The sequence below is a fragment of the Trachurus japonicus genome, chromosome 4, assembly GCF_045865225.1.
Source record: "Trachurus japonicus isolate A0001 chromosome 4, Traja_1.0".
Classification (NCBI taxonomy): Eukaryota; Metazoa; Chordata; class Actinopteri; order Carangiformes; family Carangidae; genus Trachurus; species Trachurus japonicus.
In genome coordinates, this window is record NC_140910.1 from 8,696,875 (window position 1) to 8,723,379 (window position 26,505).

At 42.9% G+C, this 26,505-nt stretch overlaps 2 protein-coding genes and 1 long non-coding RNA gene across 11 annotated transcripts in view; 1 reads left to right on the forward strand and 2 right to left on the reverse strand.

Moving 5' to 3' along the window:
• Positions 1-45: 45 nt before the first annotated feature.
• On the forward strand, positions 46-13,310 carry LOC146988442 (uncharacterized). The gene is made up of 3 exons (XR_015035697.1): positions 46-63; positions 1,416-1,622; positions 13,168-13,310. It is a non-coding gene; the product is annotated as an uncharacterized LOC146988442 (long non-coding RNA).
• On the reverse strand, positions 13,094-16,987 carry gfi1ab (growth factor independent 1A transcription repressor b). Its single transcript, XM_085773778.1, has 6 exons — positions 16,409-16,987; positions 15,546-15,737; positions 14,627-15,018; positions 13,760-13,897; positions 13,436-13,601; positions 13,094-13,307 (listed from the first exon to the last, which is right to left on the reverse strand). The coding sequence occupies exons 1-6, from the start codon at positions 16,518-16,520 to the stop codon at positions 13,129-13,131; spliced, it is 1,179 nt and encodes a 392-aa protein (XP_085629904.1). The 5' UTR covers positions 16,521-16,987; the 3' UTR covers positions 13,094-13,128.
• Positions 16,988-19,113: 2,126 nt separating this feature from the next.
• The window catches only part of evi5b (ecotropic viral integration site 5b), a 38,752-nt gene continuing 31,360 nt past the window's right edge, over positions 19,114-26,505 (reverse strand). For all 9 annotated transcript variants that reach the window (XM_085773787.1, XM_085773781.1, XM_085773779.1 and 6 more), the window contains 2 exons: positions 25,605-25,700; positions 19,114-21,024 (listed from right to left, as the gene is read on the reverse strand). In XM_085773787.1, coding sequence (XP_085629913.1) covers positions 20,761-21,024; positions 25,605-25,700 — 360 coding nt within the window. In that variant the 3' untranslated portion in view covers positions 19,114-20,760. The remainder of the gene's footprint in view (positions 21,025-25,604; positions 25,701-26,505) is intronic.

The window sequence follows — 26,505 nt, forward strand, 5'->3', positions numbered from 1 at the left end:
AAGGAAAGTATTGATTGCTTTGAAGCAGCAGGGACAGAGAGACTGGTCAACATCAAGGTCCAGGTGAATTCAGTCAAATACAGACATCTGTGAAGAAAGCCACAAAAAATGGTAAGTTTTGACTGCAGGGCTTCTGTTTAAAGTTCACAGTATTGATGAGTATTGATATTGAATTGTATGATTTGGGAAAATTTCAACAAGTATAAAGTACTTATTTTTTTTGTAGCTACAAATACCATAAGTGCTTTATTCCTTCATCATGAGCAGCTCTGGTTTGATTGATTGACTCCATTGTGTTTCAACAGTATGAGACAAATCTACCTGTGTGACATGTTCTGGGACATTTCTCTATAATTAAATGGAAAAACCTGTTGTACAAAGACACACAGAGACAGGATTAAGGATGCTTTTCTGTGATTGCTGAATGACAACATATTGCTCCTCTGTGTAAACACATAAGCCCCTCACCCCCCCTTCCCCAGTGTTTACATGCATGGGTAATATAATAGAAAAACAATCACTGACTTCCTGCTCCAGGCACACAGCCTCGGTAAAGGAGCAGCTCAAGTCCTGATTTTAGATGAATAGGGGGAGAAGCGTGTTTGAACGGTTGGATTTAGCCAACATCTGCTGCTCAGGTTTACTCTCTGTATTGCTGTGTGATGAAAGCCTTAGACAAAAGCCACAAAGTAAATACAATACACAGACTGCAGCTCACTCCGTGTTTGTCCCTGATTTTGTCATTCTTAATTGCCGGCTGATGAGGTTTAGTTTTGGCAGTTCTCCTGAGGAGCAGCAGACACAAAAGCATATAAAGCCCATCTTGCGGTGAGATCACAGCAGCCGTACTCAGCCCACGAGTACTCAGTCATCACTGCTACATAATTACACCAGTATGCAGTAGTTATTACTACATTATTACACTAGCGCTCAGCAGTACGGTGGTGGACCACACTCATCTTCAAACTCCTGAAGTTTCATGACTGCATCTTACATCATGGTGACAAAATACATAACACACATGAACTGAAATCAAAACTGCCTCTGTGGTAGCTTCCCACTGTAGGTGAGGCCACATGTCGCCATGATGGCGCCCACACAGACTCGCAAAGTGAAAACAATACCAGCAACATATTGTTGCTTATGACTTGTTTTATTTTCTGTGGCCACAACCCCACACACGGCATCTTCAAAAAATAGTAGTTCTGTATTTAATTTGATCTCATTCAATTCGAGTCTTTCATTCGATTATTTTTTATTGGACTGGAATTGTTTGTTTTATATTAATGCATAAAAAACACTGAAATAAAATATACTTAGGATTAAAATTGGTTTACCCTATTTAATAAAAAAAAACACTCAGTTTTAGCCACTGACTATTTTAGTAAAATCTTTTCTCCTTTTAATTTCTTAAGACACAGGCCTGTGATAGACTGGCGACCTGTCCAGTACACTGCCATGGCCGTATGTCAGCTGGGATTGGTTCCAGCCCCCCACGACCCTGCACAGACGAGCAGTTGAGACAATGGATGGATCACAAGAAATACAAATGTCCCGAAGAATAACGCAGTGATCTCCTTCCAACTCAAGAGGGCACTGTTTGTCTGGAGGGCCACATCCATGTGAGTACAATGGATTTGTCATTCAACACCTTATGGACACATGTAAACATCAAGTTGACACATCACAATTATATCTAAGTATTATCACCCAAATGTGTTTACTTCAAACCAAGCATCTGCTTTTCACAAGGATCTAAATCAAAGTTAAGACATATCTTATTTTTTATTCAGGGTTCAGCAGTCAAAAACTCATTTCAGGATAGCATGGGTGTGGTTTGATTATCAGTAACCACACAACTCAAAAGTTGTCAACAGATTAAGATTCAAACGTTGATAAATAAAACATGTAAACATGCCCCAGCTTTGTGCACAACAAAAAATATGATTGCGTGGTCTGAAAAACTTGTATCATTTGACTTTGATGTGTACTGGGCCAGACTGTAATGGGCTCCAGTGTTTTGAGCAAACCTGCTCCTAGATTTGGTTTGTTTCAATAATTAAATGGGTAACAGCATTGTGTGGCATAAGGTAAGTGTGCGGAAGGCTATGGCAATGTTATTTATTAAGCATCTAAATGTGCTTTACATTGAAAGATAAAAGACAAAACTAATAGAGAGCAGTTTATATTTATATATCAGCAAGCAAGTAATAATGAACACTGTAACCAATGATATCGCTCTCTGCAGTATCGGTGTGTCAGGAGATAAAATGTTCCAGTGTGAAATCTGAGACACAGTCGGCAGCTTCACTCTACACCTGTAATTTATCTTCGATTAACATGTACATTTATTCGGGAGCCTTGAATGAAGTATCTGTTTCCCCTGAATCTTCAGGTGAAGATACTGTGTGACGGTCTGTGTGCTGTCTAGGCATGTGGGGAGCGGTGGGCAGTGGGCAGTGTTCAGAGGCATATCTCAGGTCACCGATATCACATGCCCATCTATATTTAATTTACCAGACTACTACAACGACACAGTTGTGTAACAAAGTATGTAGAGGATGGACTTCAATCAGCTCCAGGACACTGAGAGAAGTTAGATTAATTCAGGATTGGGTTTTAATTCATTATTTGTTTCCCCCTGTAATGAGATTTAAAGGTGTGTGTTTTAGAGGATGTGGCTGTGACGGTTTAAAGGGGAACTATGTGAGTCCGGTCACTTCCGCTGTTTTGCTAACCTTCCTCTTGACCATGTGCATTTGTTTACAACAAAGCCGGCGAGAAATCAATCAATAGAGCGGTAGATAACGTTATATATCATATATGATGTTACAACCCGTATATTTGTGTAGTTTAATCTGTCCTAAACAACAGATTACGGGTTATGGGGCGTTTGTGTCGTGGTGCGCAGAGACGAGAGCTGGGACACGGGACAAGAGACACTACGTGGAAGGCAGAGAGCCTCCATTCACCCTCATAACAAGTTACATGTCATTTATTAAACCATCGCAATTACTCCACAGCTGTTTAATTAATGTAAAAATGTAGCATTAAGATAAAGATCCTGCATGTTCCTCTTTAATAGATGTTTATATGTCCTGGTAACGGTAAAGTAGCATTAGTTAGTTCTTAAATTGAAAGAAAAATCCAAAATGAAGCACCGCTGACTGTATCATTTCAGTCACAAAGCAGATAGTGCAGTATTTATGGAGCAGTCTAGTATACAAACAGGCAGCAATCCTATGAGAGTGAGATAAAGCCTCTCCACTTTCCCTTTCTATCCTCTATTTCCTTTGTGACCTCTTAGAGCAAGAGGTTCTAAGTGAACTATTTATCCATTCGGCGTCCCCGGGAGGCCTCCTCAGACTGCTGCAAGCTCTCGTGTCTGCCCAGCACCTCCCCAGGCCCCGCTGTGCTTGTCAAGAAAAACTGCCATGTTTAGGGCCGCTCCCACGGGGGCCCGCTTCAGCTACACTGCTGCTTTCAGGGACGGGCGGATGAATTTGATTTTAAGATATTTTTATACAGTCCAGATTTGCTTGTGATTGCTACTTTACTGTCGGATTCAAAGGACCGCTAGTGAATTTAAATGTTTTATAGTTTAGATTTGTAGTTTATACTTCACCCAAATCGCACAAAAACAACGAAATGGAGACACTGAAGTAAACCACCTGTATTTTTGTACCTCAATAATAGTGCTTTTACTTTACTGTACAAAACATCACAGGCTTTGATTATCAGTTATTGCATCCTAGTTGTTTTTGGGAGACAGGGTTGCCATGGTAAGGTGGCTCTGTTGTGTTATTGAACACTGGAGCTCTGTGGCACAGAGGAATAACAACATCAGATTCAATATCAAGACTAAAATGTTCCGTTTATTTGCAGCTAAAATGTCGGACACAGTATGAAAACCAAAGCAGAAAAACATTATTTGTATATGGCTAGGGGTAGAGGGATGTTGCTTTAAGTCCAAGTGCCCTTGTGATGTGCAGGTGAGTCCACATGAGCAACTCTTTTCTGTTTTCTTCCTGCCTCACCAGTCGTGCTAACCTCCAAGTGGGGCCTAGAAGGAGAATATATTCAGGGGGAAAGAGAGACCCCAGTGTACTGACAGCTAATGGAGATGGGGGTCTCACAAGGGAGAATCCTGACCTCGGCCCCTTTTTGTAAAAGCTTTGCCCCTGTAGCAAACAATCTTAGGGAGGGGCTGTGTGTGTGTGGGTGAAGTCTGAGTGTGTGTGTGTGTTGGAGAACATCTGTTTGTGCTCTGGCAAAAGCTGTTGTGGTAATGTAGTCCAGTCTTTTTCACATCTTTCAACATGGCATAAAGCTGCTTTATCTGCCGGTGTACTGCGAGGTGAAAGCTCCCAAGGTGAGACAAAGGCCCCGGCCGCTCACCTCAGTCTTTCCTGAGCCGCAGCATCTGTCTGGTATCGAGCGCCGCTGGGGGAACCTGCATCAACAAATCCATACCGCCTGGGCCATACCGACTCCACCACTGCCTGCTCAACCTTTTGTAAATCGGCATTTTGATGACAATTCCCTGTGTCGAGTTGTTTCCCAATCAATACACACAGAGCGGACGCCTTAATAGACACAGATAACTGCTGCTTGGCTCGCTGTATCTCTGGGCTGTGGAGACTGACACCCTGTCTGACTGATCAATAAGTGGCGCGTGGCGTGGCGCACACACGCTCGGCCCTGCCCACTCTGCTATCACACACGGGGCTTGGTTTCCCCCGGCAGCAGGTTAAAACTGCCCGGCAACTCCCCAAGGTGGATGAATCGGAGATGTTACATGTGAACTGGCTGTCAAAACGATTCTGTCATCTCCCCTTCTCTCCGGTGTTTAAAGATGCTGACACACTGTGTTTGGGGTACCAATGTCTTGTTGGAAGTGATGGAGGCTTTTAGCCGTTTTTTCAAACTCCCTTTATCCGTTTAAGTGTTCACTCGAGTGTTAGAATTTCTATTTCACCTGCCACAGATGTCTCCTGGCGCTTCCTGCCTACTCACGGCTTCCTTTCAGGTCATCTGATCTGGACCTTTCTTTGAATTTACACACTCTACAACTTTGTTTAGAATCTTTTCCTTCACTAATATCTATGATGGCCTTTGTTTTTATATTGCGTCATTTGCTCATTTTCAAATGTATGAAGATGCCTCAATTTTATTAATCTGTCGTCTTCCCAATATGGGTCATTTTATTTCTAAAAAGCAGTTTTTAACACAGCTAATCAATAGCTCCTTTGTATTTGTCTGTGAGGATGTTAAGTGAATGTTTTTAGTGGGCAGGCAGCTCTGAGTAAAGACAAAACACTGAGTAAAGAAGGCCAGATCAGATTCAGCTTGGGGTCATTAATGTTTCAGAGGATGCCAGAGGGAGAATGGGAGAGTCACTGCACTGCCTGGATCAATTTCCTTTGACTGTGGCTTTGTCATTTTGGATCAATCCCACTGTGTGCACTCCTATTGTAAAGTGGCACATCCCTAATAGAGTGACTGGCAACATACTGGCACATGGTAAAATAACCCAATCGAATGTTATACGTCAAGGCTCGGCTTCATGTTTCATTGTAATTCATGGATGAAACAGGAGGAAGAGACGCAGGAGACAATCTACAGTATTAACACAGTGATTATTTTTCACTCTGTCCTGCTTCATGTTGCCGGGCCACGGCACAGTGCAGACCTCTGGGGCTGTGGAAGTACTTACTTACCGTCCTGCTCCTCCATGCCGCGATCTCCACAATGGCATTACTCTGCTTTGATCCTGCTGCAGTCTGACACATGACCACACAGACCCCTGAATGGGCATTAGTGCAGGCTTCAGCAAACCCAACATCTGTGCCTCCCAGCACTACCACTGCTCAAATCATTCATTAAATCAGAACACAAAAAGTAACTTTACTTGAATGCCTCAGCATAAATATTTGATCATGGCTGAGAATAAATCTTTGTCATTTTGTGCTCCTTCCTCTAGCTGAGGGTTCCTCTTATAGATCTTCCTCGCCTCGCTCTCTCCTGGCTATTTAGATACAGGCATACGCTTGGCTCGGTCATTTGTGAAATGGATCTTATGAATTTTTCAGAAAGATTCATAGCTGCAATCAGGCCTGGTTAAGGGAATGACAGTATCACGAAGTAACATCTTGTGCTGCCTGCTCGTTCACAAATAATCTGCTGTTTGCATAGATAATACAACCTGAAAGAGGTTTTGTGTGTTATTTTGACACACGCACTAAGCTTTCCTGCATTACAGTGCATCTTACCACTCAATTAACAGCTTTGGCTACACAACCTTTGGTTGTACTGTACATGGTTTGTTTATTTATGCATGAGTCCCTATAAAAGTGATGTTTTCTGGTTATTAAAAGTAAATCATATCACATTTACAGTACATTTTTGATGCTGGTGAACAAAAACAGTAAAAACAAACAATATGTCACCGGTTCCATGTCAGTAGGTCAATGCTGCACCTTTCTGTCTTGAGTCAGGGTGGATAGACCAGCTTTGTTTTTGGACACCGGCCCTTTTCCCCCATCCTTCTTTGTAAAACTCTCTGACACAGGATTGTGAAGGAACAACCTCTTTCTTAATCAAACTACAGATCATAGATTGAACTGAGATCTGAATTAATGTTGTCTGTTTCTGTGTAGTTATGGAGCTCAGCAGATTGACAGCTAGTCTTTCCATTTCTAAATGGCGGATTTAACTGGACTAGAAGGACGTTCAGTGAATTAGACTTCTATCTGATCTCTTAGCGACGCCTTAAAATCAGTTCCTTGTCTTTGAGTGTGTGAATGTGTGTGTGAATGGGTGAATGTGATGTACTGTAAAGCGCTTTGGGTATCGTTTCAGGTATAGTAAAGCGCTATATTAATACAAGACCATTTACCATTTACCATTTGAGGTGAGGTCCAGGTGAACTGTGCACACTACACACTACAGTCAGTTGAGGCTCCCTGGATACACACAGATATGTCACTCCAATCAAAACCAGACTCACCCCAGTGAGGTGATTATTTATGCAAACAGATATTTTGACTTTTTAGAGCTCTGTTTTCACTTTCTTAAATCTGCATCACATGACTTTTCTTGATTCACAAAACATGGAAAGTTGGCAGTGTCACTACAGCTACACTGAAATATGTGATGTGTGAGGATATGTGAGTTTACACCCACCCACTTGAGCTCAGTCCTGCGTTCAGGCTGTTCTCACCTGTGGTTCCTCACTGCAACAAGCCACCGGATGTTATGAGTGCAGGGAAATCCCTCTGTCTTCATAGAGCACCTCCTCTCCTAACACCTCTAACATCACAACACGCCTAACTAACACTTGTTTAATTTCATCCCCAGGCACTTCTCGAGTAGACGGAGTACTTACTGCACTGATTGTGTGGTGATGCCACTTTAAATGGAATTGTCTGCCTAATTAGTTAATGTAATGTAAAACAATGATGTGCTTTACATTTGTGAATGGCAGAATTTAAGATAACAGCATATAGAGAGTTTGTATATTTTTACATTAGCTTGTATACCTGTAATAGCTCTCTTTTAGTACCAATATCAAAATGACATTTAAACTTGACACACACACGCACATATACGTATATATCTTACACCTCATGTTTAATAAAGGAAATCACACTTCTTAAATATATTTTTTCCTGAAGATCAGCAATTATACTTTGCTAAAACAGTGGAAACATAATGATTTAATTTGGAAAAAAACAAAAGAATGAAAACAATCAGCTAGAAAAATTTGTTCCAATATTAAATTCGTAACATAATGCTATTGATGGTTTCCATCTGTCTGATCCCCTGCCCCAGGAAAAATTTTACTGCACAATTAACAGCTCAGGGTCATTTATACTCAGGTTAATTTTGTAATATACAAGGATTTGTGCATGAATCTCACAGCTTTACATCGTCATCTGCACATCATCTAATCACAAATTCTCAACAGTATAAAACCTTTTATGAGGGAACAAGACTATCAACCACACACTAAAAGGCAGCAAAGCTCTCTTTCTTGTCACTTGGTTTTCTTTTCACGTGTTGTCTTTCCCCTGAAGAGAAGCGGAATCCTTTGTTATCGAGCCTTTTAACCAGAGTGGATCCTTTTAATGTCACCTTCAGGATTCATTTATTATTAGACGTGACTGGAGAAACCAGGCCAACGTCGCCAGCAGCAGATGCAGTAAAAGGATTGAACACAGGTTCTTTTTGTTATAGTACAGAATATAAATGTATGTGTATCGGGCCGTCCAGAGCGGCGGTAGGCTGTGACACAGACGGCAGCCTTTTGTTCCTGAGTGACAGCTCACATCCAAATTGTCTAGTGATATGTAATGCTAAATGAACCGGATAAACATGTCTTTAAATGAGTGGACAGCCCCCCCCCCCCCCCTTTCAGCAAACCTGTGAGTCCTTGTCCTAGCCAGCCCCCACACGCCCACCACTACCTACCACCACCACCACCAGCCCCCCCCCCCCCCCCTGGGCTCATGCTGTTCAGGGCCTCAGACCCCAAGAACAGAGGCCAGCTAATGGAAAGCTTTCAAGGCAGCTGGAAAAAAAAATGTCGGCTCTCATTTGGCCTCCACCATTTTCTGATGTCAGTGGTGTGTGTGTGTGTGTGTGTGTGTGTGTGGTCATGGCTTTAGCATCAGACACACACGCACAAACACCTTGGGACATGCCATTATAAACAGGCCTGAAAAACTGAAAACAACAACATTGTCCAACCCCTCCACAAACACACGCTTGTAAAACAATAATCTATAAACATATTCTTTCTTCATTATCAAAATATTAGTTTCATGGTTGAACTCATTTTTATCAAGCTTTTTCCCCCCTAAACAACACTGTTTTTGTTGTTTTATAGCATTTACTTAAAAAAAACAGCAACAATGAAATGTAACTGCACTGGAAAAATAAGAGGCCGCTGAAGTAACTGAAATCAGGATTAACCAAAAGTTAGCTCTGAAGATTTCTCTTCTAAAATGAACAGGTTAAAAGCCCAGCACCTCTATGGCTTTTTGGCTGCAGCAAGTAAAATGTGTCTTCTTTAGCGTCTTTAAAATCAGATTTAATCAAAGTAAAATCTTTGCTTTGTTTCTGATCAGATTAAAAAAAAAAATACTAGACAAAGTTTCTTTGATAAAGTTTTAAGCCCCAGTGAATAATAAGAATACCGGTCTCATCTGCATTGTAATGTCATGTCAGAAAGACATTCCTGTGAAGAGGGAGCCAACAGACCAGACATATCATCCAGAATTGTTCGTAGTATGATTACATTAACACTCTCTAAAGTACTTACATGCTTAGTTTTATGAACGGAGCAGCATCAGGGTGCAGCCTTCACCCCCACACAGAGCTGCTATGACGATAGCAAACCCAATCACCTGTGACCTTTTTGAAAGTTAGGGGATAAATAGCTTTTTAATGGTGTAAAAAATCTCTCAAACTGTGTGGTGTAGAGGAGCGGTGGTCCGGGGGGGGGGGGGGGGGGGGGGAGCGCGGTGTAGCTGCGGCCGCTGCTCCAGGAGGAAGCTTGTCAGCCTGGAGAGGCCCGGCTCTCCCCACATGTGTTCAGCCTGTCAGCTGCTTCACTGATGTCTCTTATTATTATTTTCCCGTCATTCTGCTGCCTTTTCTTTGCAAAGTCATGAATAATTTGTGCCTACGCCTTGTTGCTTGATGACAGCTGTGCAGTTGGTTTGCAGTCTGTTTTTCAGATCAGGTGAATAATGAATAAGCCTCTGCAACAAAAGAGGCTGTGGCCTATATGAGCCGTGCCTCTCATCGTCTGTCCCAGCTTAGCTGCCGTGTCGAGCGCAGGGGGAGGGGACAGGTGAGCAGCAAAAGTCTCTCTGATGCAGAAACTTTCCAAATAAAATGTGTGTATGAATGTATGAGATGTTTTTTTGTTTTTAGTTATATCTTTTCATGTTCCAAGAACTTCTTATCATCATTTCATGTATCAGCCATATGAATCAGTGCTTTTTCTCCGAAGCTTGCAACTAAAAATCCTGCAAGTCTCTGTGTAACCTGTCAGACCTGTGTGAAATCTGCTGAACACACCGTGAGAGTAAATACCACTTTATTATTACAATATACACAGCAGGTCTAACTCGCCCTCAGGGAAATGATCATATTTGCTCTGTCTTCATAGTGGCTCCCCCATTGCATGTATTTGCGTGTGATGTTTTAATCACATTCTTTCCTTTGGTGCATCAAGCTGAATATCACTGTGGTAAATCAGGAGTCTAGTTTCAAAAGCTGTTGCTGCCTAGTGACCTGTAGTAACATCTTTTCTACAGCTTTCACATCTAATTCCAAGGTTATGGTATCTTACAAGTTGAAATAAGGGCACAAAGAGGTGTCTGTATTTATCGTAACTCTTTTCTTCAGTCATTTTGACAGTAAAACCAATAATAAATCTACTTGTTTAATCCCAGATTGGAAATATGTGTAGTTTAAACAGTAAAGCATGCAAGAAAAAAAAAATCAAAATCCAACACCATAGTCTGTCTCTAAAATCCCCTTTATGATTCATATTTAATTTTAGATTAATAATGAATCATCCAAAACCACGACACTGAACTTTCTAATTGCACAACTGTGTCTGTCAGGAAAAATTAATCCAGTCGTATGTGCAATTGGTGTACGTGTTGTGCATGTTTCTTGAGCGTGTGTGCACTTATGGACCAATATGCAGGCCTAGATTTGAACCTCAGACTGCAGTGCTCTGATTACTCGCCCACTCCAATCGATCGAGCCGGATTCTATCCATATTTGATATGCCTCGGGGCAGTGGGGTAATGCTTAAAAAGAAAAAAAAATCCACCCGTGGCCATGGAGGAAATCTGGTCAGTCTAATGGCTTGTTTGCTTGAAAAGCTTCTCTCTGAGATTTTGCTTTAAGAACTGTTCTCAGAGGAAACCATGCAATGCCATACCTCACACATGATCTGTTTTCTCAAATCACACACACACCATTGTTTGTAGCTATATGTAGGCAGTCACCAGTGCACTTTGGTGGCAAAAGTTGAGTGGCAGTGTACCTGAGGTGCCCCACCTGAAATCCCCTCCTTTGCCCTCAGTTTCAAAGAGATGTTGTCAGGCTGGCAGCTTCAGGCTTCCTCAGATTTAAGATACTGCAACATCCCCTGTGATCAGACTCATCATCGCCCTTTTCTGATGGCAGCGTTTCCGTGAACATGTATCTGACACTTTGTGATTTCCTGCAAAAGTGCCACTTCAACATAGGGACTGTGTTCTCATAGCACCTGAAGTTTATTTTTATACAATTGGCGTGACTCACTCCTGTGTCACATTGAACCACCGTGCACATAGCTCCACTAAGTCTGGCTTCAAATGAGCTCGCCTTTTCCTGTTCTCCAGCAGTCTGCTCGTCTTGGGGTTTAAAATATTCAGTATTTTTGCAGGCCTGGATGTTGTACGATCTGGAGGGAAGTGAGGCAGAGAAAATCCTTGAGAGTCAGTGATTTCAATCAATGTTGAGGGAAGACAGCTAACTGATTGTTTCTCTTTTGTCTTTGGTGTTGGAAAAAAGACAGCACCAGGAAAGAATCAAGAATTAATCCAGAGTATCAAAGTGATGGAGGTTACATTAATTTATCTCTTTTATAAATTAATTGATACAGTACAGCTTGTATATTATATATTATATATTATATATTACATAATACAGCATGATGTATAAATGGATACATATCTGCTGTAAAGACCCCCCCCTCCCCTCCCAGACTAAGTTTGCTGTTTGATTCCAGTGGATCAGATTAAAGCCAGAGTAAATAAAGTGGATGTCAGTCCCTGTGAGGATCACAGCTGCTGCACGTGGAGCCTCCTGAGTCTGCTCTCTGCCAAAAGTCGTTTTTCTTAAAATAACAGCCATGAGGGTAAAAGGCGTTTGGTTAACGGTTAAATCTGCTCACACTGTTTTAGGTCCAAACACTTGGCGACCGTGGTCAAAACAAACAGCCGCCTCTGGGCATTCACAATCACGGCAGCAAGGTGGTGAGACGGCCCGGCCCGGCCCTCTCTGTGTGGCTCTTATCATCCACATCAACACCAACAGCATGAAAATACACCAGAGCTTTGTTTGTGGCGGACAGATTAAAACAACGCGACGTTTACTTTAATGGAGATAAATTACTGCCCAAGGAAAATGTAAAATCCTTTGTGATAAATGACATGAAATCAACCACTACTTCTGTCATGATAATAGTTGTAACATTGTGGTTATTGAGTAGGCTAATAGCACATTAATTAATTAAACTTGAACACTGTCATAAGACTTTAGGCTAACTGTAGTTTTGGTGATGAAACAATAGTTGTTTAATTTCACTCGGAGAAGAAATCGCATTTCACTTTTTTTTTTTTAATGCAGAATTAACTAAACCGAACAAAAATCAAATAGTTTATGTCTCTGTTTTGTTTTATAAACGACAAAACTCATATTCTGTCCAGAAAAATGTGCAAAATGAAGAGTCAAATCAAAGGTAAGAGCTGAGACGGGCGGTGACCGATCCAGCATGTCCAGGCTGTTGTGCCAACATGAGTCCCAGCCTACAAAATAAAAGCCTGTGTTCTTTGGAGAAGCGCTGATTTCATCTGTCCCTGCTGCTTTTTATTGGAGTGTGAGTACAAATATTTTGGGTGAGATGCCCACTGAAGCAGATTCCTATCAGTCGACATACAAACATGATAAATGTCTCTCATCATACGTCATCGTGTCAGGATGACAACGTGTTGCTCCCTACAGTTCACAGCTTATCTCTGGGTCTCTGCATGGGCCTTCAGTCGATCAAAGGCCCGTTTAGTGTTGTTGATGTCTCCAAACGCAATGTCCTTTTTCGTTTTATGTCATTTTTCTTTTACGTTTTCCTGCGCATAGAATAAAAAAAAATTAAATAACATTATAACTGTATATATATTTTTAGACAGCTGTTTGTGGATCTTGTTGAATCTTGATCCATCGATTGTCCTGAAGCAGGCGACAGGGCCATTTAAATAAATGCCTTTTTTTTGTCTTAAAACGTCTTTGCCGGACTTTCTCTTTTGGAGAACAAAGGTGTGAAGGGGGGAAGGTGACAGGTCACTTGAGTCCGTGCTGCGTCTCTTTGTGTCTCCTCAGGTCCACCTTCCTCTGGAAACCTTTGCCGCACAGGTCGCAGCCGAAAGGTTTGTAGCCGGTGTGTTTCCTGCTGTGTGTGATGAGGTTGGAGCTCTGGCTGAACGCTTTGCCACACACCTGACATTTGTGCGGCTTCTCACCTGCGGAAATAAAAACAGGTATTAAGTTATTATTATTATTATTATTATTATTATTATTATTATTATTATTATTATTATTATTATTATTATTATATGGTTGATGATGATGATTTCCTCGGCTCACTCGCCTGTGTGGATGAACGTGTGTTTCTTCATGTCGGACTTCTGGTGGAACCTCTTCCCGCAGTACTGACAGGGGTAGGGCCGCGTGTCGGTGTGGATGAGCAGGTGCGTCGACAGCGTGGATGACCTCTTGAAAGTCTTACCGCAGATTTTGCAGTCGAAGCTCCTCTCCTGAAACGAGACAGCAGAGGCGGGTTCAGGCGGTGACACCGAGTCAGCGCGCTCCTTGCTGACAGGAAGACAGGTTGACAGCTAGGTGCAGACGCAGAGGAAGGTGTGAAGTGCGGGACCGTGGCGCACCCGTGTGTGTAGTGTGTGTGAGAGGTCACCTGAGAGTGCACGGCCTTGTGCTGCTCCAGGCTCACCGCGTGCCCGAAGGTTTTGCCGCAGATTTCGCACGCAAACGGCCTGGTGCCGATGTGAGACCTGCGGACGTGGACCTCCAAGCCGTGCGGAGTGGAAAACACCTGGAGGGAGAAAGCAGAGGGGGACAAGTCAGTGAAACAGCTGGAAATAGATTTACAGAGGGAGGTGGTGTCATGCTCAAAGACGCTTTATGAATTTTCTTCAGTGTTGGGCACGTTTTTTTTTTTTTTTTTTAAAGTAATTAGTTAGCCTATAGTTAGTAGCCTATACTTGTTCCTTTCCCCCCAAAAAGCACTGAGTTAGTAACTGAATTACTACATTACAAAATTAACTAGCCTAATTACCAGGAAAAGTCACTATTGTGTTACTGTGTTGCAAAAAAAAAAAAAAAAAGTTAAAATAGGCTATGTCAAATGACTTGGACTCGCCTCCCTAAGCTCCAAGCCCTAACCTCCTGTTTATCTGGAACTACCAACTCACACAGTATTCTTCCGCACAGGCATGCATCCCTGCCTGTGCGGAGGAATACTGAGGATGTTGGTTAGTTTTTCCGACTAGCTGATGTTGGACTGATAAAAAATGTGCCTATAGTTATAACGTAATTTAACTAGTGTATTAATTTGTGACGGGACTTCTTGAGTCAAGTAACGGTGCATTTTATTGTGGTAAGGCCGTTATAACGGGGGAAGCGGTAACTTTTTTGATTCCTACTCATTACTGAAAAAAGTAACGCCGTTATTCCCATCACTCCTCACAGGACCGTGTGCATGCTGCTGCAGTTAGTGGTGTTTTTATTCTATTTTATCTCCGTCAGTCTGCTCCATCCTCACCTTGCTGCACTTGACGCACTTGAAGGCGCCGTTGAGGATGAGGCTGGAGCACAGCAGCTCGGACTGGGCCTTGGCCCCGTGGCTCTTCCCGTGCAGCCCCCCCTCTGGGAACAGCAGCCTCCTGTAGTCACTGTAGGCCTCCTCCCCCAGGACCCGCTCCGAGTACAGGGCCGAGTGGCCGCCTTGGTCCCCGTAAAAGGAAATGGGCGCCGGCCCCCTGTCCACCTCCATGCTGGGATGGAGATTGTGCTGCTGCTGCTGCTGCTGCTGCTGCTGCACCAGGGGCCTCAGCCCCCCGGGCCCCGGGTAGCTGCTCCAGGCGTAGGGCCGGAAGGGGACAGTGAAGGGCTGGGAGTCGTCCACCAGAGGAGACAGGGACTTCTCTGAATCAGCTGGAGAGGAGGACAGAGAGGCCAAGTCAACATTTGATGTAAACCAGGAGGAGGAGGAGGAGGTTGGGACCACCAATATCAGATGATGAAGATGAGCCGTCAATGAACTTTAGAAGGCAAATGTGTCCCAGAGTTATTTCAGCAACTTTTACTCCTCTGAACTGAACACAAAACATTAACTGGATACCACAAAAGCCCCCTCTGTTTCTGTTATGACACTAATCTTGTGTGATCATGAGATTAGATCATAACACTGAAATGTTATGGCTTCCAAAATCTACTACACACACATTATGCAAATTTAGAAAAGCAGGCTGCAAGATTTAGACTTTCACGTCACGTCCCGTCCCAGTGGCTCTATGGGGTTTTTAGCCTCCATCGCGTTTGACTTCTTTCTCTCTTGGCCTTTAATATGAAGCTAGATGATCACAAGTTGTGTGTGTGTGTGTGTGTGTGTGTGTGTGTGTGTGTGTGTGTGTGTGTGTGTGTGTGTGTGTGTGTGTGTGTGTGTGTGTGTGTGTGTGTACCCGGTGATGCAGAGGGGGACGGAGGCCTCCAGAAGTCCTCGTAGTCCGGGGATCGAGCGCACAGACTGTCGGTGCAGCTGAGCGGAGACTTCGGGGAGAAGTCAGCAGCGTCAGCCAGGTGGGAGTCCGAGTCCGGGGACAGGCCGTAGCTGTCCACCGTCAGCTCGCTCTCATCTGGGAGCTTGTCTGCGTCTGAGGACACGCACAGGACAGTCAGCATCAAGTAAGCTCCCAGTGTTATCTAAAAAAAAAACCAAACAGCTGCACTGTCTTCTGTTATTGTGCGCTATCCTGTACAGTGGTAACCCAACTATTATGGAATAAATGGTGACACTTTCAAACATGTAAGACAATGTGGGTGAATTGTCAAAATGCATATTTATTAGTTGTGCAACATTACCAAAGTTAAAGCCAATATCACCTTATTCCTATTATAATCTAATATCATAGAAAAACAATGGCGATTCGACAAAAACTAAAATAATAATCTCACAGTTGAAATTGATTTATCGAAGTTATTTTTCGTCCTCAGAAAATCTCAGAACCATGTAAACACGAACAATTACAATTATTTTTTGTGTAATAAAACTATTAATTTTAAATCATTTTTCGGGGAAAAGTACATTTTAAAGAGAAAATAATTCAAGTGGTTCTTCAAACGATAAATCACTTTAGCCTGTGCAGCCGGTTTCACTTTGACTTCAGCCTTTAATCTGTCTCTTCTCCAGAGGGCCGGTCAGGCGCTCAAACATTTTTTTTTTATCAAGAAAGAAATTTGAAAATTATGGAATGGAATTCTTTTTTTTTCTCTCTCAAAGAAATGTGTTAAATCAGTGAAGAGTATTTGGTCGTGTTGCACATACCTGAGCAGATCTGCGCCAGTATGGAGTCCAGCCTGCTGTAGTCATCCTCTAAAGCCCGGGGCTGGTGGTAACTGTGCGCCTTCTTACTCTTCACCAAGAAGGAGCGAGGCATCTCTGACCTGAGAGCAGACAATCAAACAGTCAAACAGTAATCCAGCTATAGAAGAGGCTGCTCCTGTGCGCGCCGCTGCTCGCTCTGAGTCCTGCAGACACTCGGTCTCCACTGGAGCAGAGATGTGTCTCCCAAGTGCTTTAAACAGAGTCCAACCTGCCCACGGAGCATGCGCCGATCCCGTCCCGTCCGCCAGGTGTTGCACGGACAGGTGTCAGTGCTGCGGCTCCCCAAGCTCCCCTCTCTGCAGATAAATGTATCCGCCTGCGGAGTTTGAGTCGGCGTGCAGCCCGGGGTGCTCACAGGTGATAGGAAAATAATCAGCAGCGGGGGCGACTTCTTGTCACGTCTCCCCAAAGCAGCGTCACTCATTTCAGGACTTGACTTGATAACTTTGGCCTCTGACGCAGCGGTGCGCCTTTGCCCTACTTCTGTTTCAGGAAACACTCGGGTTATTGTCAGCACTTGACTTTTTCTTAATAAAAAAATAAAATAAAATAAAAAACATATATATATATATTAAAAAATCAGATCCTAACTCTGAATCTAAGTAACTGATCCTTTGAAGTCCAGACTGTTTTTTTGTTGTTGTTGCTGGGGCTGCGAAGCTGCAGCTCGTGTCTCACATCAGAAGAGATACACGATTTTATCAGCGCTCAATCTCAATCTATAGAGAGGGGACAGAGGAAACGCGGAGGCGCACCCCGGGGTGTCTGAGCCTGCATGTAGCACGTAGTGGTAAAAATATAAGGGGTGGGGGGAAACAAGGACCCGACTGTGTCATCCTTTGCTTAATATAGAGCAGAGTCACTTATACATATAGTTACAACAACACTGTCACCAGGAGCGCGTTTGGCGGAACTTTTGCCTAAAAGAACAATAACAGAATAAATCCAAACATGAATGAGAGTTCGCCCAAAGTTCTGGTGCAGCTTTGTTCCGCTCTGCTGGTCAGCTGAGGCCACGGACTGTTATTATGTGACAGACAGTCGCCGTGCTCGCGCCTGCGGTGACAGTTTCACGTTACTCTGGGCATTGTGCTCCAAACGAAGGAGCCCCCAAAACAAGAGGCGGTGTGTTTTCTGCTCTGCTCTGGACGTAGGTTACAGCGGCCGCTCAGCGTCATTACGCACACAACAATAGAGGAGCGCGCGCTGCACCACGGTGCCTTTTATCCACTGCAGGTGCGACACTTGAACTGGATCCTGTCAGTGCTACAGAGACGGAGTGGGTGCGCTCTGATCACCAACAAACAACACCAATACAATCTAGCTTCTTTATGTGGATTTCAAAAGTTATGAGGCACACAACATCCCACCCGGCCCTGGGGCAGCGGGCCACAGGCGGAGCAGCCTATCAGTGGACGAGGGACAGGAAATCAAAGCTCCACATGTGCCGGCTCGATTAGCCTACCCGTCACGGCTGCGGCATCCGGACACGGTGCGGGTGAAGATATGAAGCCAGAGCCGATAAAAGCAGAAGGCGAGAGGGCCGGAGAGAGCCGATAGGCCGGCACAGAGTTTCACAAGGCCGCCTAACGACTGTCATCCTGCCATGAAAGTAAAGAGTTAAATATAGCAGAGCTTATGTCCGATCAATAACAGTAGCCTAGTCTAATAATAATAATAAAAATAAAAATAAAAATAAAAATAAAAATAATAATAATAATAATAATAATAATAATAATAATAATAATAATATTAAATGCCAATAATTAACGTATTTAGAGTTTTAATCTTATGAAACCGTTCTCTGCAAAAGTGTTGTTGTTCCGTGCGGTTGTTTTATCGCTGCATAAATTAAATCAGTTTCATCTGAACTTCGACATATTTTCTGACTGATGAAATCCAGATTTTAAGCAGCGCGTCTGAATGTGAAAACACTAGTTGAGTCATCTGCTCTCATTCGGCACCACAGTGTCACCACGATCTGGTCAAATCCAGTGTATTGAACCAACAGGCTCCGTCTGTAGCTTAGACATTCATCTTTAAAAATCTGACTTTTAGTGGACGTTCATTGTAAATCTAGAAACCCGTGCAGCAGCCGCTCTTGAAATGATCTAAATGATCTAAATCGTAATTTTGTGGAAACATCACGCGGGTCAGTTTTACAGACACAGACAAAAAAAAATCACGTCAAGTTTTACCAGCAGCTTGTCATGATTTGAATAAACTATCACTGATTTTCCCCGAACTGTAGGAAAAAAAGCACATTCCACACCCACGAGCACAATCAATCACTGCAGTATAAACTTTAACACACTGGCCTGATGTCCGATCATTAAAAAAAAGAAAAAAAAAACACGCATTCATTAGTATTTGGCATTTACACAAACCTGGTTAATCTTTCAGTGCCCGATGAGAGAGACGCTTTTTAAAATGTGGTTTTCTGCATGAAATGATTAGTAGTTGAGGCTCAGCTCTGAAAACCGCGAGAAATCACTTCCTGAAAGACTCAATCTAAGCAAAAAATCTTCACAGAGGAAGAAAGAGAAAAAAGACTGAACATCCCCCATGTGCTCACAGCCTTTGAGCCTGAGAGAGGAGGCTAGAGGTCTGACACATACAGACACACACACACACAGGGCCAGGAGTGTTTATCAAACATTTTATTATGAACTCATCAAACACACAACAATCTCATTTAGTCTCCAGAGTGTGCTGACTGCTCCATAGTGTTGCCATGTGTGTCCTTAACTGCACCGCAGACTCACAAAGTGCCATCAAGTGTTCCTCTCCCACCAAAACAACACAGGGTATCTAAAAGGGACATCATAATTACCCAATCAAGTCGCAGCCTTTCTGTTTCCTGGAACTGACTCGTCCCGTCACTGAATACAGGAGTTAGTGTTGTGTACGGACATTCAGAGAAATTCACTCTTTACACATCCAGGTCCTCTGCGCATGGAAGTGGAAGCGACTTGTGGATGAGCAGCGTTTGCACGGCTTGGTGTTTACTTTGGTGCCAACCCTAGATGTTAGAAAGGAAAAGTGTACAATTGTGCGGCGTCTTATCTCACTTTTCTCTCGAACTCCCCACGGCTGTCGACTTGTGATACCCAAAAACATATGATAGAGATTACTCAGTTTTGACTCATCGGTAGGTTACATGGGTTGCTCTGTATTGCTCATTTTGAAAGTGTAGTTGTGATGCTTTCAGGGAACTCTGAGCAACAAATCTGTCCTCTTCTGTCTCTGCTCATTATTCATGCAAGCTGACGCCTTCTAACCAGGAAACATCTTATTCTCTTAACAGGAATTCACCTCACTCATCTCAAAAAAAAAAACAACATTTGTCATTTGTGTTACCATATTAAACTAAACTATAAGTCCCTTTTTTCTGTATTGTACAATATATTCTAAACGTCAGATATGCAATAGATACATATGTTCAAGTTCAAAAGGAGTTGAGAAAAAAACAAAAAAACAAGCATAATACACATTTACATATCTACAAGTATTCAGATGTCACGATGAGCTTGTGATACACCAGCCCTGGTGAAAGGCACGTGGCACTGCTAAGGCCTTAAAGGTTAGCGTGACCTCAGGTCAACCCTGGCTGATACAAGTGGCTTTGAAACCAGGCTCTGACCAAGCTCATCAAGACCCATACATATATATTTATATATACACACACACACACACACAGCACTCGTACAGTTCTGCCTCTGCATGACGGACACTTAGTAGTAACGGCATTAATACGCTGTTGACGTTCATTTATAAAACGCTTTAAAAGTATAAAAATACATCAGATGAAGTTGTGTAGTAGAGCATAAAATGTTTTATTGCACAGTCTCTTTCTCTGTGTTGTACCGACAGGGAGGGGGAGGTGGAGGGACAGACAGAAAGAACGGACCGCCTCTCCTCCTCCCTCCTCCTCCTCCTCCTCCTGTCTCTGTGGTCCAGTAGAGTTTGATAACGTTCCACATTATTTTAATCTCTGCTCAGGTCCAGGCTGATGATCTGATGATCTGATGATCTGCCAGCTGTCAGGTGTTTGCTGCCCTCCAGAAGTTAACAAAAAAAAAAAAACTACACATAGAGGTAAACAAAGACAAACTAAATCCAATAAGTGTGATTCTGGTGATATGAAATGTTGATGCATATCCTCTCTGAAATCCAGATCTCCAGCTCTAGACCTCTCCTCTGAAATGCTGGCTGTAAACACCCCCCCCCCCCCTCCTGGTCGGTGGGTGCCGACAGCCTGTGTCCCGACTCTGGCAGCCAGCTCGGGCCCGTCACACAGTGGTGGACTTGCTCTGAGGGACAGAGAGCCGCAGCGTCTCCCCGTCCTCCTCGTCGCTATCGCTGTCCCCGAGGTTGGGGTGCAGTCTGATCCGGCCGCTGCTGCTCTGCTGGGTGTCCTTGAGGGTGGGGTCCTTCACTGCATCTTCATCTGAAGACTGGTAAGACTCATCATCTCCTCCATAGTGATTGACGATGTGGATCCCATCAAAAGCGGGCTGACTGGCCAAGCCCCTCTGGCCTTTTAGGCAGCAAATCTGTGAGAGGAAGCACGAGGAGCGTTAGGACTGAAGCAATGTCTGTTTTCATTCTGCATGCAAACTGAGCAACACACATGTGTGTGACTCCCGAGGGAGAAAACAAGACTCTGACAGATGCAGAATGTTTATCAGGGCTTTGGCTGTCAGTGATACTGTAGACTTATCACTGACACAAACACAAACAGATGTTTGACAGATCTCACATGCAGCAATGTAACCAAAAACCTCAAGGAAATCATTTGGTAAGACAAAAAAAACTTTGACCCAATTCCACACCACATACCAACAGGATATAGTCTGTACTGTATTAGGATTCTCATTCTTGATATTGAGAAATATACAAGAGAGAAGATAAGAGAGAAGATGCCATTTTCTATATTTTGCTTTCAAACCATTAACAATTAATCAATAACTTTGCTTCTTCTGTTGTGTGTTACATGGTGGAGCAACAGTCATCACTGTGAACTCAGAGCCAGCTTTCTGTCCACGCTGAGTAAATTTACATTGTTACATTCACAGTGAGAATGTGTAACACACTCATACGTATGTAGTATGGATTTGGGACAAAGCGGTTGTATTTTTTTTTTTTCTTTCTTATTCTCTTAAAGGGATACTTCATCCAAAATCAATAATTCACCAATTTTCTATGCCAAGAAAGGGTTTGGAGAACTTTCATATAATGGTGGCGGATAGTGCTCACTTTTGAATCGTCCAAAACAAACACTATGAAACATCCAAATACCTCCATACTGCTCGTCTCTAGTGACCTAAGTGTCCTAAAGACGCAACATGAAAAAGTTGTTTGGAAAAAATGAATGTGATCTCTGTTTTTATCCTTGTTGTAGTAGTAGCTCTCAGTGGCTGCGCGAGATTTGCTGCGAGGTGTTCTTCTGTGTTTACATCATACAGGTAATACTCAGAAAATTAGAATATCGTGAAAAAGTTCATTCATTTAAGTAATTCAACTTAAAAGGTGAAATGAATATATTATTTAGACTCATAACAGGCATTGCAAGATATTTCAAGCTTTTATTTGTTAGAATTTTGATTATTATGGCTTACAGCTTATGAAAACCCCTCTCAAAAAATTAGAATATCGTGAAAAAGTTCAATGTTGTAGCTCAAATTGTCACAGCCTCGTCAGCCAATTAATCCAAAACACCTGCAAAGGGTTCCTGAGCCTTTAAAAGCTCTCTGTCTGGTTCAGTACAGTTCGCAATCATGGGGAAGTGAATGAACTTTTTCACGATATTCTAATTTTCTGAGTATTACCTGTACATCCAATGGTTTACAACAACGAACGAACATCTTGCAGCAAATCTCGTGCATGGACACAAAAATCAACAGAGCAGCTTCAGGACACTTGGGTCAGTACGGACCAGCAGTATGGAGATATTTGGATGTTTCATAGTGTGTGTTTTGGATGATTCAAAGAGCTCTATCCGCCGCCATTATATGTATGATATGGCATGAGGATGAGTAGAAAATTGATGAATTATCGATTTTGGGTGAAGTATCCCTTTAAGGGGTTGTGTTTGTGACTGTTTGTAAAATGGTCTTGAATGTGTCCCACAGCAAGTGGCTCGGCTGTCCATCAGAGGTGGGAAGTGAACCTGACACCAGATCGACCAGCTCATCTTCACAGCCACATCTGACTGTACAGGTCGTCTGTTAGTCCCATTTGATAGATCTGCATCTTCTTCACAAACACTGACTTGGACTTAAAGATGAACTAATGCTTCCTCCAGGTGAAAAGACTAAAAAACATGAGGACTGTGGTTGGTTTGACAGGTGTGTGTCAGGTTGTCTTCTCCACCTCTGATGTGTAGCAGCGCACCATCACTTTGAGGACAGACTCCTGCCACCAATCCAACAGGATTACAGTGGAGGGGGGGGGGGCACAGTGCTAATGAGATGAGGGTCAACACAAGGTCAGGCTTTAACCACGGGGGGTTACATGGGCACATCTGTAACAACCAACTCACCTGGAACGGCCTGCCAAGCAACAGACATGTAGGAAGAGATGCATTCAGAGGCCAGTTCAGAGCACGGTACACAATGCACACAGGAACAAAACTGTGCATAGGGTTACCTGCACATGTCTAAATATGGGGGCTTCCTTCCTGTTATTGTCATGCAAAAAGGAAATTGTGATCTAATCATATGACTGACAGCAACAGACCTTTACAGCTATATGATGCAGACGTCAATGCAGAGTGTGTGTGATGTGTGTGCATGTGAGGGGGCTGATGGTGGGACTTGTTTTTAGCCACTCAGGTTTGTCCAACGCAGCCACTTGAGTTCTCATGACTCATAGCAGAACAGACTGAAACCAGAATGACCACCAGGCAAAACCAGCAGAGACTTGTGACTGCAGCTTGATGTGACCACATTCTGAGCAGAGACAATGATGTTCCTGTATATGACTCATCTTCTAGAAGTCAACTATGCTTATAAAATTTACTTGTGATATCAACGTTATTATACTGCTTTTTTTTAACCCTTACAAACTGTTCAAATTTGATACCTTCACAGTATTGTTCGGGTCAATTTTGACCCGGACCAAGAATTCCCTCATAGTGTCTATATTGAATTTTAAACTACAGATCTATTTAGAATGTTTAAATAGCCTATGACACATACATTAATGTATGATTACGTGTTAAAAAAAATTTCAGAGAGCAGGGAGAGTGCATTTTTTAAGTTTTACAACACTCGTTTTTGGAGAAAAACTTCTACTATTACACAGTATTACATCCTGTTCTACATAAGACATAAACACATAAAAGCCACAATGATTTAAATATATTTCATTGAATTTTAAAATGGCATGAACATTGTGGAACTGTTGGAGTTCATAATATGACCATGTTTAACCATTGCAACCATTAGGTGCTATATGTTATAAGCTAGATGCGATATCATAAGAAATCATAATTATCAATATTAATTCAACATTTACCACTTAGAACACAAAAACATTAAATAATAAAATCCTTATTATAAAAAATATATAATATGGTTTTCTTTGGCATTGTCTTCCTGCTCTGGCACATCCTCCACCAAATCACTATCAACCTCCTCCTTTTGGAGGATCAGATAAAGGGCCTGTTGTACCAAGTCTTGCTGCCATGATGTCAGTTACTGAAATGGCAGCTCAGGAACCTCTATGTCATGACCCCCCACCACCACCCTCCCAACACAAATTGATTCAAATTTGTTACTTTATAGATTATTTTATTACATTGCAGGTGCAGATGCTTGCAGGTGCAGATTTCGTGTCTGTGTCAAGGCACCCCTTGACCTCAGATGACCTCTGTTCCATTTGTGCACCATACTGTATGATCACTACTACGCTGTTTTACTATTTCACTGTTTTGAGGTTCCCCCATGCCCCCTCAAAGACCAGCAGGTGTCTGTCTCTGTGGGAACCTGGGCAAATGTGGTGGGAACACAGGCAGTTCTCGTGACAGTGTCGAAGTCCCCCTTGAACTCTGTTTCTGTCACCACTGTCCTATAAATTATACACACAAACATGGTCTGTACAGTTCCACAGTTTCAAGATTCCCTAAAACCACAATTTTCCTTGATTTGACCCACACTGGTGGATCTAAAATCCATCTAAACAGATACGGGTCAAATTTGACCCGAAACAGCCTCAGTGTATAAAGATTTATAGCACCTGTTCAAAAGTATACAATTTAAAAATATTTTCATTTTTGTGTATTTTGGGTCACTTTAGGAAAAGTCATAAAATTTCATCAAGAATGATGTTTAGGGTATTTTTTCTGCTGTCAAATGTCAAAACGGGTCAAATTTGACCCGAACAGTATAGTGCATGAATATCATGACAACTTCCACCTCTATTTTTATCTTTTCATTTCTTTTCTTCAGGAAGTGCTCCCTGGCAGCTGAGGTGTGTTGATTCAGGGATCTGTGTGGGTCTGAGGCTGGGTCTCCATATTCAACCTTACAAACAAGACCACAACAAAACCTCTAATGCATGAGCCCCCTCCTCAGTTAATGACAGGATGGATCAGCTCCCTTCTTTCAAGGTTTGACTTTGATGCAAGAGCCCCCCCAAAAAAATCACAACAAATGATTAAGCATAACTGAAAACATGTTGCGTAAAATACTATTAGCAATAGAATATTTCTACATACATACATACATACATGTACAGTATGTTGCGGTATATATCAGTACATATTCCTTTACTACAACTAACTTAAAGGATCAGATTTTACTTTCACTAATGTGCAGTTGTGATGTTTGATCTCTAAACATACACCTTTGTTACCTATCTGTTGCTCTCATCTGCGATGAGCTGAGTGAAACCCTGTTGTACAAACATCTTGGGTCGTCACAAGAGGTGTGTTAGCTCCACACAGGAAATCTCTGGGTGTAGTTAACACTTCTAATTTGTTAGCTTCAAAGAAAAAACATATCTGGGGGAATGTTGTGAAACTTCTGAGATGCTAGATGAAAAAAGACCCGACAACAACTAAGTTAGAATCAGAGTTAAATCGAGCCGGCCCGTTTGGTGAAGCTAGCTCGATGAACAGTGGACCTCTCACCTCGTGTTTGAGCTCTGCTATCTGGTCTTTGAGGTCGCGGATGTACTGGCTGGAGTCTGTGTGGTTCAGCTGGCCTTGGACCTTTCCTTCTTCTTTCTGTTGGTAGAGAAGACGAGTTCTTTAGAAAAATAAAACTACTGCACTCAGTGACACCGACAGCTTTCCTACAGAGGAAGGTGACTAAACATCTCAGCATCATGTAAATCAATCGGCAGAGACTGAGTGGTTCAACATGGGACTGAGTGGAAAACGCTGCATACATTTAAAACACTAAGAGAGGAAATTTCAGTGACATCTTAATGCATACCCACTGATATTCACAGTTGTGAGCTGCTTGTCTAAAAAAGCAGCATGACGAAGTAGCCTGCATGTGTGAGTGAAGTGACAGATGTCAGAGGAAACACAAGACTGTCATTTGTGCTTGATTTCCTCCTCGGGCCCTGGGGACGAGGATGGTTGTTGTCTCTAACAGTTTAACAGCCCATGTGATGTTTACCTTCCTCACTGAAGACATCTGCATGCACTGGAGACAAACACTAACTTTTCTTTCAAAAACCTCAGCGACATCTCTTGAACGTGTCTGTTCTTAGTCTGAGACCAGTGATGGGTGCACAGAGGAGTTCAAACCACAAGCTGCAGCACAGATACACAAAAAGAGAGACAAAAAAAGAAAGACGCGTACAGCAGGGGTTACGCCGGGTTCACACCGGACGCCGAAGCGCCGCGAATAGCCGCGGAGCGGAGTCCGCTTCCATTCGGCGCCCTCGTTAACTGGTGTTGTAGTTCAGACTAGACGCGGAGCGTCGCGGTCCTCCGCGGTCGGCTCGCGCCGTGGAGCGCCGGTTTCGGCGTCTGCTCTATTTTGTGCGCGAGCCGCGGCCGACCGCGTCAATTCTGGCAG

What these genes read in the sequence shown, in the direction of transcription:
- gfi1ab (XM_085773778.1), bottom strand. Translation starts at nt 16,520, where the DNA reads ATGCCTCGCTCCTTCTTGGTGAAGAGTAAGAAGGCGCACAGTTACCAC. An exon ending in ACTGGCGCAGATCTGCTCAG is followed by an intron (nt 15,738 to 16,408) that starts GTATGTGCAACA and finishes GCGTGTCCTCAG; the next exon opens with ACGCAGACAAGCTCCCAGAT. An exon ending in AGTGCGTCAAGTGCAGCAAG is followed by an intron (nt 13,898 to 14,626) that starts GTGAGGATGGAG and finishes TTCTCCCTCCAG; the next exon opens with GTGTTTTCCACTCCGCACGG.